The 14,038-nt window shown below is 36.2% G+C and overlaps 1 protein-coding gene across 1 annotated transcript in view; it reads right to left on the reverse strand.

Moving 5' to 3' along the window:
- The window catches only part of LOC117394402 (phosphatidylinositol 3,4,5-trisphosphate-dependent Rac exchanger 2 protein-like), a 142,899-nt gene that overhangs the window by 86,628 nt on the left and 42,233 nt on the right, over positions 1-14,038 (reverse strand). Inside the window, exons 11-15 of the mRNA XM_033992638.3 lie at positions 7,972-8,072; positions 5,187-5,290; positions 4,909-4,958; positions 1,123-1,198; positions 608-680 (exon numbers count right to left, since the gene is read on the reverse strand). Coding sequence (XP_033848529.2) covers positions 608-680; positions 1,123-1,198; positions 4,909-4,958; positions 5,187-5,290; positions 7,972-8,072 — 404 coding nt within the window. The remainder of the gene's footprint in view (positions 1-607; positions 681-1,122; positions 1,199-4,908; positions 4,959-5,186; positions 5,291-7,971; positions 8,073-14,038) is intronic.

Genomic DNA, 14,038 nt, shown 5'->3' on the forward strand with positions numbered 1-14,038 from the left:
AAAAAAAAATAGACTTATACATACAGGTATATTTAAAACACTGATGTCCAGATAACACCTAGGAAAAGTCCAACTTTGGACACCCATTGGACGGATGATTTACCAGTCAGATTCTTAGAGTACTTCTGGAGGTGCCACTGCCATACAGTAGCTATTGTTGTTAACTAGCAATGGCTGTCAGGGAATCTTTAGAGATTTGATGATGTCAGGAAAGGAGAACTGTTTTTTTCTTTCTCTCAGTATTAAACAAAATCTGGTTTACTGGAACATTCAGCAAGTACTTTTTATTTAGAGTCCTAATCGTTTTAATTTTTTTTCACCACAAACACACTGGACACTGGTAAGTGCAAAGGTTAATTTCCAGTGAAGAATCAAATAATTTTAACAGTATGAAGTAAAACTTGCAAGAACACACTGCAACTGCTCTATCCTGTGACACAGTCCACTGAGTGTATATACGGTACTGTAACTGTAATCATGACACTCCAGTTCTGTAATCGGATCATCCTCACTTGTACTATGAATCGCAAACACCATGTAACTCACATAGGAATGTTCTTGTTGTGTCATTCCTTTCATTGTGATAATCTAGTCCCTTTTCTCTTACCATGGTGCATGAATCCATTGTCACAAAGTTCCACACCCAAGATTATGGCCTCCTCCCTTGTCCGGCAGTCTCCCTAGCAAAGCAAACACACACGCATGTGGACGCTAAAATCAACAGCTGTCACACCACACAATGTGTGAATGTCATACTGTTTTCCATGATGCGATTGATTAAAACTTTAAAATGAAATGTTTTTAATTTGTTTCTAAAATATTAATTGCATACATTACCTTGAATGTTATGGTACAACTTAATTATTTTATCGCAATTAAAATAACTGTAGGATAATATTTTGATAATAATAATAAGCTGCATTTATTAACATTGTAATAGTGTATGTTGTCTTAATCCACCAGCTGTTTTTATTGTTCCAGTCTGTTTCCTCTTATCATATTTTAAGATGTCATACCATTTGGAAAACTGGCACTTCCTGCTTCCTTTCTTACAAATGTTTCCATTTCCTTTGAACACCACATTTGTAATATGATCACAAGCCAAATACAGTATATACTTACCTGCGCAATAAGCCAGTCTATCAATTTATTTGCCATCACTACAGATTTGTATGTTCTCAGATGGTAATCTTTATCCCTTAAAGGAAGAGACATGATTTTGTAAGCGCTTTATTTATTCAACAAATATTTCAGTAACATGAATCTCCCGCCATGCTCTAAATATAAAATGAAAGCTGTCATTACCATGATGAAGAAGTTCAGCATGATTTCCATCCATTGCATTTGCATGTAGAAATGTAAGTGTTACATACAGACCAATGGACAGCTTGCTTCATATACCTCCAGTTTCTGATACATTCAATAACTTGTATCCAAAATGCTGTATCCAGATTGGGTAAGCAGCATTTAATCTGAACACAACACTTTCAGTAGGCAGCCTGTTAACACACTTAAGAAGTTAAAAGTGGTGACAAGCAAATACATTGTCCAACCATGATAAACTCATTTGTCATATCAAGCCCAATTATCAAATGGTTGTGCTATACTCATTTTTTTCTTCACTTTCCACATTAATGTCTTGTAACCTTTATTTGCCACAAGAGAATAAACGACTGCCAATGAAGAAACAATGTAGAAACAAACAAAAAAAAGCCTGAATATTGCAAACTTAACATTTAATTTTAACCCAAAAGCCATTATTGTTTGTACCAACATTACAGTTGTGTGAGTGTTTGCATTAAAACAGCTTTCAGGGTGTTACACAGCCAGTTCCAGGTCCCTGGAATTTACTATGAAATGAAGTAGTCATTTCCCATGAACACTACATCTCCTGGGGGACATTCAGTAAGTCTGTCAAACTTTTAGAAGGCTGATTATGGAGTTTCCCTCCTTCCGAACTGTGGAATGACAGAGAGAAAAGCTTCCGTCGTCTTCTGCGTTTTGTAAAACCAGTTCACGTCACAAATTTTGGGTTTATGGTTTAAATACACATTTTTGTATTTTCTTTTATTGTAGCCTTAAAATAAAATTGGTTTTGCTTGTAAATACTACTATGATGATATGACTTTGGTAACACTGTATTTAATAGCTTCAGAAAAACATTTAAAATAGCTAGTTTTAATAAATAACAAAATATCCCAAAACCAGTTTTAATATAAGTTAAATAAGTTATTTCTCAGCACTTATGATCGTGACCACAATGCAAAAATAGTGCTTTAAAAGGCTGACTTTTTTCTTAAATCAGAAAGAACTCAAGCTTAACCACAGAAGTTGTCAAAATGAAAAATGAAAGATAAACAGAAACACACCAGGCACCATCTGCCCAGGATTTGTGCTGTGCAATATAAAATACAGGTGTCAGAAAAAGGTTACAGCAGGGTTTCTGACTGCCTTTGGTCCTCTTGATAACAATTACTTTTTTTTTTTTTTTTTTTTTTTTTTTAAATATATATATATTTGTGAAAAGACTATTATTACTTATGCCAAACCACAATACCTAATGCGTTTTTCTTATGGTGTTCCATTGCAAAAAAACATAAGGATAGTTTTCTTTTCCCATCGTGTCTTTTGCTTAATTGCAATAGTGCAAAGTGAGTGAACAGAAGAAAAATCTAAATCAAATCCATATTTGGTGTGACCACCCTTTGCCTTCAAAACAGCATCAATTCTTCTAGGTACACTTGCACAAAGTCAGGAATTTTGTAGGCATATAGTCAGGTGTATGATTAAACAATTATACCAAACAGGTGCTAATGATCATCAATTCAATATGTAGGTTGAAACACAATCATTAACTGAAACAGAAACAGCTGTGTAGGAGGAATAAAACTGGGTGAGGAACAGCCAAACTCAGCTAACAAGGTGAGGTTGCTGAAGACAGTTTACTGTCAAAAGTCATACACCATGGCAAGACTGAGCACAGCAACAAGACACAAGGTAGTTATACTGCATCAGCAAGGTCTCTCCCAGGCAGAAATTTCAAGGCAGACAGGGGTTTCCAGATGTGCTGTCCAAGCTCTTTTGAAGAAGCACAAAGAAACGGGCAACGTTGAGGACCGTAGATGGAGTGGTCGGCCAAGGAAACTTACTGCAGCAGATGAAAGACACATCATGCTTACTTCCCTTCGCAATCGGAAGATGTCCAGCAGTGCCATCAGCTCAGAATTGGCAGAAAACAGTGGGACCCTGGTACACCCATCTACTGTCCGGAGAAGTCTGGTCAGAAGTGGCCTTCATGGAAGACTTGCGGCCAAAAAGCCATACCTCCGACGTGGAAATAAGGCCAAGCGACTCAACTATGCACGAAAACACAGGAACTGGGGTGCAGAAAAATGGCAGCAGGTGCTCTGGACTGATGAGTCAAACTTTGAAATATTTGGCTGTAGCAGAAGTAGCTGTAGTAGCTGAAGTTTGTTCGCCGAAGGGCTGGAGAGCGGTACACGAATGAGTGTCTGCAGGCAACAGTGAAGCATGGTGGAGGTTCCTTGCAAGTTTGGGGCTGCATTTCTGCAAATGGAGTTGGGGATTTGGACAGAATTAATGGTCTCCTCAATGCTGAGAAGTACAGGCAGATACTTATCCATCATGCAATACCATCAGGGAGGCATCTGATTGGCCCCAAATTTATTCTGCAGCATGACAACGACCCCAAACATACAGCGAAAGTCATTAAGAACTATCTTCAGTGTGAAGAAGAACAAGGAGTCCTGGAAGTGATGGTATGGCCCCCACAGAGCCCTAATCTCATCATCATCGAGTCTGTCTGGGATTACATGAAGAGAGAAAAGCAACTGAGGCTGCCTAAATCCACAGAAGAACTGTGGTTAGTTCTCCAAGATGTTTGGGCCAACCTACCTGCCGAGTTCCTTCAAAAACTGTGTGCAAGTGTACCTAGAAGAATTGATGCCGTTTTGAAGGCAAAGGGTGGTCACACCAAATATTGATTTGATGTAGATTTTTCTTCTGTTCACTCACTTTGCATTTTGTTAATTGATAAATATAAACTATTAACATGTCTATTTTTGAAAGCTTTCTTACTTTACAGCATTTTTTCACACCTGCCTAAAACTTTTGCACAGTACTGTATGTAAGTCCATTGCTTCCAGTGACATTTGATTAATGTACAAATGATTGTGAGCTGCAGGAATATCCAACAAGAAAGCAGAAAAAGAATATCTCAATGTAGGTACTGTAGCCATATGTTAACTGTCCTCATTCACTGACTTTTTGTACAAGTAACTGTGTTACTTGTGTAGTTCTCAGATCCACGTGTGGTAGTGTAACCTGATTCAAGCAATCAGTGTAAAGAGTTAATACAGTTGTCCAGGGATGCAGTACAGCATATGGACATGGTTTAATATGGCTGGGTGGCTTCCAATACTATATTACCCAGTGAACACAAACTCTCAATACTTTGCATAATGCTTTTTAAATTATGACCCCACATGTATTGCACTGATGTTGATTTATTACCTTAAGCTGACGAAACCATATAAAAATAGCATGGCCACACCTTCTTGGCAGAACCCAGCAAAAATACTATAATGACAAAGACAATCCATCTTTCTCTGTCCTAACATGTGCTTTCTCAAATGACTGGTCCCCCGATATACAAAAAACATTCAGCTAAGACCCAGACATTATTTATCTTAACCTCAGCTCCATCACACATTTATTACTTTTGAACGTTTCTACAAAATACAAAAACATAATAATTTCATATTGGGTGGGGGTCCTCAGTCAGGAGACCTAATATGTGGACACTGTATATTTATTATCTTGAAAACTTCTACCATCCCAAAAGCACAAATATAATTGTAGTTAATCACATGTAAATTTTCTTCTCACCTGATCACTGCTGTAAACAGGCTATGAAGTCGGCAGTACAGCCTGACGCCCTGGGGGAATTGTAAACAAATTTAACACAACATTATTATTATTATAATAGGTATGGACAAAAGATTAGATGGGTCTAAGAACAAGAATGATTGTTTTAAATCTGCATCAATAATGTACATATGGTAACAGCTCATTTGTGTTATTCTATGGGCTTAGCCAATGCTTAGAATGTGAAAGGGTTGATCTGATCATAGGCAGGAAGCACTACAAGTAGATGGTTTGGTTACCTTGGAGATGACATCCTGCATGTCACTTCTCGGATGGTACGTCCCGTCATCATATCGGAATCTGTACAACACTGGTTCAGATTTAAACTGGTGCTTATCTGTAACTGAATTAAGAGTGTCTAGATTTAAATTTGCATAAAATAATAAAATAAAAATAAAAATATAGAAAAGAATCATTATTTTGCATGTGACCAAGGTAACAGAACTTTTGGCTACCCCATTTTTTGTATTCAGAGCAAATAAAGAAACAACATTTGTCATGAAAATTAACTGACAGATGAGTTGCTGACCTCAGTGAATTTGAGAATGCTGAAAGTAAGCAAAGCTCATGTTCCTTTCACTTAATTCCCAATTGCTCATCCTTCAAAGATTCATCATAACTTTTTACAGATTCCTTATATTGCAACATTATATATATATATATATATATATATATATATATATATATATATATATATCCCTAATAAAGACAGCACTGCCACTGAATACATTGTTCACTCCAAATATCATTTCCACATCACTTGCTCTACTGTTATATTGTATATGTGCTGACCTTATTTGAGTCATTATTTCTCCACTGAAGGGCATGTTGGCAGGTTAATACAGTAGGTGAGCACATAGTGTATGATTGGATTCTTCTGAATGAGCTTTTCCCACGAAAAAGCCCTGCTGTGGAGGCAATCAGGTGATCATGAAGATACAGCATCACTTCCACAGACTACTGAATTCTTTGATGAAGGTCACATTAGACAAACCCCAGTATTTTAAATATGTTTGTTGAAGAACTCAAGAGAAGTGTAATGCTTTTTTCTGCTTTCTTTTTTCATTAAAATGCCTTTTAAAAGTATTGTTAAACCATCCACATTTATACATAATGTTTAACTTTGCAAGCAGTTTTGTTGAAAGCTTTATGTATACTAACACTTGCCATAAACCTTTAACAAGTACATTTATCAAGAATATGTTTCAATTCAGTTGAAATTGGAATTTATTTTGTTTAAAACTCGACATGAATCCAGCGTCTTTCCAGCACACAGCAATAAAACTGCCTATTGATCATGACTGATGAATCATATGACAGCAGTTATATAAAAGAAAAAAACCTCAAGATTTAAAATAAATGTATTGATGGTGATCACTGAGACGGTTAAAATGTATTATACAAAAAAAGAGAAGCAGCTTTGTCAGGATATGGCGTTCGTGTCAAAATAAATACAAAACAGTGAAGACAGCGTGGCAAGCAAGAATTTACTCCCCAGAGTATTTCTGCTACCCATCACTAAGGCCCTGTGTAAATCGGGACTTCATCTGCTGCACGGAAATAGTGAAATTAGCCCAAAACCGCGATATTTACAATATTCTTAAGAAATAAAAATAAATGTCATAATTATTTGTATTTAAAAAAAAAACAAAACAACATTAACGAAATTGTACAGCTATGCTGGTGCCTGCTACTATTCACCATGCACATAGTGGTGTGTGGTGTGCAGTGATTATGTGACTGCAATCTAGGCGGGAAATTAAAATACTACCCACTGTAAACAAGAAAGTCGAGGTCTCTAAAAAGGCTAAAAATGTATCTGCAGCAGATGGAAGTAAGCTCTTCTGTACGTCCTGCAATGTTACTGTAGATCACTACTGAGAATTGGCTGTTGACAGGCATTTAGATTCAAGTATTCACCGAAAGAGAAAGGCGGAAATCCAGAGCAATACTGCGACTGCTTTACTTGCAAAGAAACAAAACACGGTGACTTCCATGTTCCAAAAGTCCACTGAAAACCGTGAACCGTGAAACACATTAAATTTTGACCTGACAGAGTCGTTTGTTTGCGCAAATATCCCTCTTGAAAAATTGGACAACTAAAAGTTATGTAAATTCTTCAGACTGAGTGTAGCAAATGGTGGAGTGATTCCTTCATCAGCCCAGCTGAGACATGAATACTTACCTAAAGTTGCCGAGTATCACAAGCAGAAGATTATGGAATTGGTAAAACAGTCTGGTTGCTTGTCAGTGGTCACTGACGAGTCGACTGATGTCTAAGATCAGTATGGGTTACACATTGTATTTGTTTTGCAAGACCTAAATAGCGAACATGCATCTGACGTACTAGAACAGAAAGCTGTCCTTCCAGATGCACTTTACCTACAGGCTGTTAATTACAACACCGTTTCACAAGCTATTGTAAAGTGCTTGAATAACTTTGACGTTGATTTTGATGATGCATTTATCTCTATATTTGATGTTTCAAAAAATAATAATCCGTGCATATAATTTATAAAATACAACACCTTTACCTGTGACACTGACGTGAATTTTAAAGATATTGTCCGTGATTTTGACAGGGCCTTACCCATCAATAAGCACATACAGAAATCAAAATTATAAACACAGAGATGGTGTCTTCTTTTCTGCCTTGAAAGTAAAATGGTTAGATAAAGACTTAATATGTTTAAAAAAAGCAACAAGCATCCATTCCTTTATTTTTAGTTTTATGGAAAAATGCACCAAACTACAGTACCTAAATTTTTAGCTTGGGGTCAACACTGAGGAAATTATACATTTATTAAATTAATACTCATTTAGATTCAGTTAACAAACCATCAATGGTGGGTTATTAACCATATTTTATTTATTTATTTATTTATTTTCTTGCTGCAGCTAAAACATTAATTGGATTGGTCCCTTGGTCATAACAAATTCAGTAATGGTTTTAGTGAATGCAGGTCTTCTTCCTCAGTGCAACCCTTCACTGCCTCCATTACACTGGCCACTGTTCCTACTCACCATGGTGGATGATGCCATTTTCTAGCAGAGCCTGCCCAAGATGAACCCCTTCTTCTGTGTTGTCAACCTCTCCTATCGCCATCAGCCACGACACAAACTCACTAGTGGAATGCAAATGACACGAAAGGGGTTGTGTTCTATTTATTGGAGGATATTCTTCTTTAAGAAAACAGATACTCTTATCATTAACAATAACATAAACAACAAAATGCATACGCCCATTAGCACCGTCATTGGAATGATTAAAGAACCATGATCCTCTTTGTCAGAGTTAAAATATCCCACCTACTGATATAAAAACGCTCCCATGTAATTAGGGAGAATTATAGCAAAAGAGCTGCATCCACTACAAAAAAATAAGTTGTATATGAAGTGTACTATTCTGTAAGTATTAGGACTTGTTGTTTTTAAAGTAATTGTATCAGACAAAATAATTCCATACATTTTAGCCATTTTGCACTTCCATTAGCAGCATATGTCTGAAATGTGCAGGTTTAAAAGAAATATGTTATAACACACATGTATTTTCATTTTAAAACATAACGGGCAGGATTATCAAAAGTTCATAAATGATAACTCCACTGTTAATCAACAAATCAATTTTGTGATTTTCAAGAGGCTGTTATGCCTATCTCGTTATGCTAATGTGATTTCTGAAATTATGTTGCTTAACAAAATCATATTAATATCTTAACGAGCAGTGCTTCTTGCGACTGTTTCTTTTGTTTGCGTGGGAATTTAAAAGCAAATCCATGTTAATTTTCATAATTTAATCAGGGGTTAATTTACATTTGGAAAAGAAGAGTTTTAATTAACGAAAGACTATATAAAACTCATCTTGAAACCATGGGCGTCCACAGAATTAATTCTGGGGGGGGGGGGGGGGGCAAGGTGTTTAAAAGTAGTTGGGTAACGTGGTTTTGTATTGCATAATAATTCTTCTAAGCCTCATTTACATTAACAACTCAGACTTAAGCTAAAATCCGACGAAAAACCAAGACTGTAAAATGTCCATTAGGGTTTCCCGGGGAGGTGGGGTGTTCTGTTCGTAATTTTATTTAAATATACTGTAGATGCTCAGAAATCGTATCCTACGAAGGAGTAAAACTTTACACAGTGGAGCTTTGAGAGAGTAGCTCATACCCAAACGGCAATGAACAGTGGCAACCCCAGCCACCATATTGACTCCAATTATCAAATTCAGACTAACGAACTTCAAGAAATACAGATTAAAATGATTTAATCTAATTAGTAATAAAGGTACCCTACTGGTCCGAGGTTTCTTTGCGCTCCTGGTTGTTTGAATGTGTGAGTTCTTTAACGTCTCGCTGCCTTTCTCTCCCTGTAGTCTGCACACTGAACGCACAAGTTATTTCCAGCCAGCAAAAAAAAAAGGTCCTGCCCAAGAATCTCTGTACAGCCAGCTTGTTATCCTTTTGATCAGCTTAGTGTGCTTTCCTATTGCTTTCAGAAACATTATATCATCAACCCAATAGATGACTCCTGTGTGCTACTGCATACCACTAACTGGGAGTTAAGGTTGGGGCTAAGGAAAGGGTTTAAAAATAACTAACAGATACATTTTTTTTGTTTGGTTTCTCACTATTTTTTATTTAAGATGTGTAAATTACTAACAATTAATTAAGATTGGGTAATTTTATATGTATTCTGAGACCAAAAAGGTCAAATTGCAGGGTAATGCATTTTAACAAGACCAATATCTATTTACATATTTGCTCTATTTGTTACGATAGTTCTATCGTAATTTTAAAAGCTTAATAAATATATAATGAAGTGTTACATACATGGTATACATGTATAATAACTAACAACTACAAACACAAATGACACTTCAAATGTATTTATTTGTAGCCTACAATTGTACATACTAAAATACATAAAAAAGTAGATGTTAACATAAGAAAATAAATTCCAACCAATATAGATAGATGGCTCCCCCCCGCCTCATCCAGAGAATAAATTAAAAAAAGTTGTTGTTTTTTTTAAATCTGTGCTGTCCAATTTTTACGTGAAGTTATACAAATAAATGTATATTCTGCATGACAAAAATGCACAATTTTAAATGAAGTTTACAAATTATACACAACATAGATATTCCCATTATTTTTTTATTTCCATTTGGCTGCTGCTCGCTGGTGGGAGAGTCGCCCTCCTGCCTGCTAGTAGTTTCCATAACAGCAAATTCTGCTTCCATTCATTTTTCTTGATCTTGTTAACATGCATTTTGATTAACGAGTTCCCCTTATCTAGTCATTAAGACAGGAAGTAATGTAGGTAACCTGTGACAATTAAGCTTTTTAACAAGAAATGCATTCATTAATGACCTCATCGACTCAATTTCAAAGCATTAACAGATTGATTTAAATAACACATTTCATTTCAAATTCACTTGCTACTAAAGCTCTCGTTACTATACCACACGTTCCATACAATAACACTCTTTTTTGAAAATCCTGCCCAATATCTGGTACTAGGTGTACTTTATTAAAGGTATCATTGATCATACTTATGGTATACAAATAGGCATTGTAATTGAAAGTTAAAGATCCCATCCAGCCTGAAGGTCAACAATTTAGAATCAGTAAGCCATTCAACACTTGTTTCTTTTTGTTCCTTCTTTAAAGTGGTAGGGCATGAACGAGAGCCTGCAGTGTCCTCTTTTGTAAATTATTGATGGTTGACAAGAAAATAAGTTGGTTGTTGCTATGCAAATGCTACAGAATTGGGGGAGCACAGTCCCCCAGCAATATGAGGGGTTATCATGAAAACGGTAAGTGCACCCTGGAAATGGAACTTGGAAGTTAATAAACACGATAGTCAGAGGTTCAAAACCGCTTAGAAACAGAACATAAAAACTGCTTAGAAACAGAAAACTACATTATATAGTGTGTTTAAGCTTTGAAAGACATTATTTTAATAACATCTAATTCATTGTTACAGTATGTGTATTTCCCTCACTTTATAGGTCCTTTAATTAACTAGGAGCAGTACACTCTGTGCAGATAGATGATTAATCAACAATCTCAAAACTCAGTTCTTTGGCCTCCAAGACCATGGTGATAAGGAGTTCTAATGGAAGCATTTTACATTTACTGGTTTATTTTAGTATGTTTTATGGTCACCAGTGAACTGTATGTGCTGGATGAGATGTGTGACATAAGGTACTAGTGACAAGAGTCTTGAAAGACAGCAATAGCACAACTTTTAACATTCCCATTCAAAAACATATTAACATTGATTTTTTTTCCATAGTCACTACCTTGTTTTTTTTTTCTTTTTAAAGCAATATATTAAAACATTTGTAATCTATGTAAGTAAGTTAAGAAATTGCAAACAAACTAAGATTTGATGATTTTATTCAGTGTGTTTCAAGAACCACACAGTAAACACACACGGCCTCGCGTATACACATTCACACCAGATGACTGTAATTGCAAACTCCTTAAAAAGGGTAGTTCACCTAATAAAAGGGTAAAAATAACATTTCAAAAGCATTTGACTTGGAAAATACAGCACAATGAGTATGTGCACAGCCGGAGGGGGGCTCAAGGGCATTGAAACCAAATACGGCCTACTCGAAACCCAGAGGATGCCATTGCACAACATACTCCAAGTATATTCTGTGGAAGCTTCTGATTCCATGGTAATGGAGATACCTACTACTGAAAGTAAACCATCTGCAGTGGTGTCTTTCATTTCATAACTGTATAAAAAACACAGAACATTTTCCCAGCAGTGTGCTCACAACTAACAGCTGCATTTCTGCAGGAAGAGATAACAACTAGACACCTATTTTAACAGAAATCCTTGATCCCCAGTCCAGATCCCAAGAGCCCCATGTACAAAAAATATTTATAATGAACAGAAAATAAAATGTCATGATGTTGATCCCATTATCAGAAAAAAAGCCCCAGTGGGCAACACGACAACGTATTGAGTAAACAAACATATGGCAGCATATAAAGTATTTAAAAGCAGGATAAAATTAAGTGTTAAAGAAAACAGATGGAGGAGTGCTTCAGGAATGGAATTTTCCTTCTTTATCTTTCTACTGAGCCATAAAAAGTCCTTAAGGAACTTGTGTTTCCCTTTTAAAGGATAGCATGAGAAATTAAAAAAATCTTGTTGCCAAACCAAACACTACACTGGTGGGCCCTAAGGTCATATACAAGTGGTGTGCTTCTGGAACAGGACCTTATAACAGGCAGCATGGTAAAATCAAATCTCTATGGAAATAAGAGACACACATTGTGAAATCATCATGCACGCACAAATACAGTCAAACTCCTTTTAATGCAAAACTAAAAGAGTTTAACATCACCAGACTTGTAACGGGTGGAAAACGTTTGTAGGTGATGGAACTGAAAGGTATGAATAGCTACATTTTATTAATAAACTGGTTTATTGTTATTTATTTTTTCTGAAAAAAAAGTGAGTGACTATCATAAAGAGAGCAAATATTATTAGGGCAGCAGTGTGGAGTAGTGGTTAGGGCTCTGGACTCTGGACTGGAGGGTCGTGGGTTCAATCCCCAGTGGGGGACACTGCTGTTGTACCCTTGAGCAAGGTACTTTACCTAGATTGCTCCAGTAAAAACCCAACTGTATAAATGGGTAATTGTATGTAAAAATAATGTGATATCTTGTAACAATTGTAAGTCGCCCTGGATAAGGACGTCTGCTAATAAATAATAAATAAATATTATGTTATATTGTGGGTTGTGGGTTCAATCCCAGGTGGGGGACACTGCTGCTGTACCCTTGAGCAAGGTACTTTACATAGATTGCTCAGTAAAAACCCAACTGTATAAATATGTAAATTGTATGTAAAAATAATGTGTAAAAAATAATGTAAATGTATGTAAAAATAATGTGATATCTTGTAACAATTGTAAGTCGCCCTGGATAAGGGCGTCTGCTAAGAAATAAATAAGAAGAAGAAATAATAAATAATAATATAAAAGCGGTCAGTTTCGAGTCTGTAACATTACCAATATTGTACATTTCAAATAGCTGTATTTTCCAGGGAAAATGTTCAGAATTACTTATTAACTAGAATATGACAAATGTTTTCCTGTGCCAGATACAAGTAATTTGGGGCAGTGTTTTGGGACAGTTTGCACCTTTTTCTCTTAATATACATATTAGTCAAATACATAATAATCTCATTTTAAAAAGTAAACAAAAAAAAGAGCAAATGTCTACATTTTTCTTGATGATGCTGCAGACAAAGAGAGGCTGAATACCACTGTTTTATGGGATTTAGAAGGTCTTTAGAGAATATTTGCATGATTTATTGAGGTTTTGTTGCTCTAAAAGATTCAGCCAATAATACATTAAGCAAGATTTATGAAGAAACCCTTAAGGATTTTTTTTTTTTACGGGTAGGTGGTAAGGCCTGCATATTCAAGTTCCCTCCCCTGAGTGGAGATTCATTTTCTCCCATACTGCAGTTAACCACTGCTACAGTGAAATAAACAGGGATGGAGAAACGGCATCGGTCCAATTTGAATGGTGTCACACACACATTAATCACAAGCAATCTTCCAATCTGAGAACCAACGATACTGGGTAATGCAAACCACTAACTAACCCTAGGATAAACCCGAAATCAAACCTAATGAAGGAAACATATATGCCAATAAACTTCAACCCCCCCCCCCCCCCCCCCCCCCCCCCCCCCCCCCCCCCCCCCAAGGAAACAGATGGAAGACTAGCAACAGCCAACAATGTTATAAAAAATCCTTTAAAACAGCATTAGCAGATATATCACTGCCCTCATCCATCCCCTCCTCTGTTGTGCTTCTGATTTTTTTTTTTGCATGCTTTTTTCAGGGCATATTTTTCAAATACAGCGTAAAAGATTTCTGGCACGTATTGCGATTACAGTTAGACCTTTGACCTACAACACAGGAAGTTACTAGGTACCAGAAAGCAACATAAGCATTTCACTTATGTTGTATTAAAAAAAAGATCTGCAAATTTTCAGTTAAGTCAAATAAACAAGCAGCACCCAAGATATCTTCAGTACACATGGTAGAGAGGGT

The sequence above is a fragment of the Acipenser ruthenus genome, chromosome 3 (genome assembly GCF_902713425.1).
Source record: "Acipenser ruthenus chromosome 3, fAciRut3.2 maternal haplotype, whole genome shotgun sequence".
Lineage (NCBI taxonomy): Eukaryota > Metazoa > Chordata > Actinopteri > Acipenseriformes > Acipenseridae > Acipenser > Acipenser ruthenus.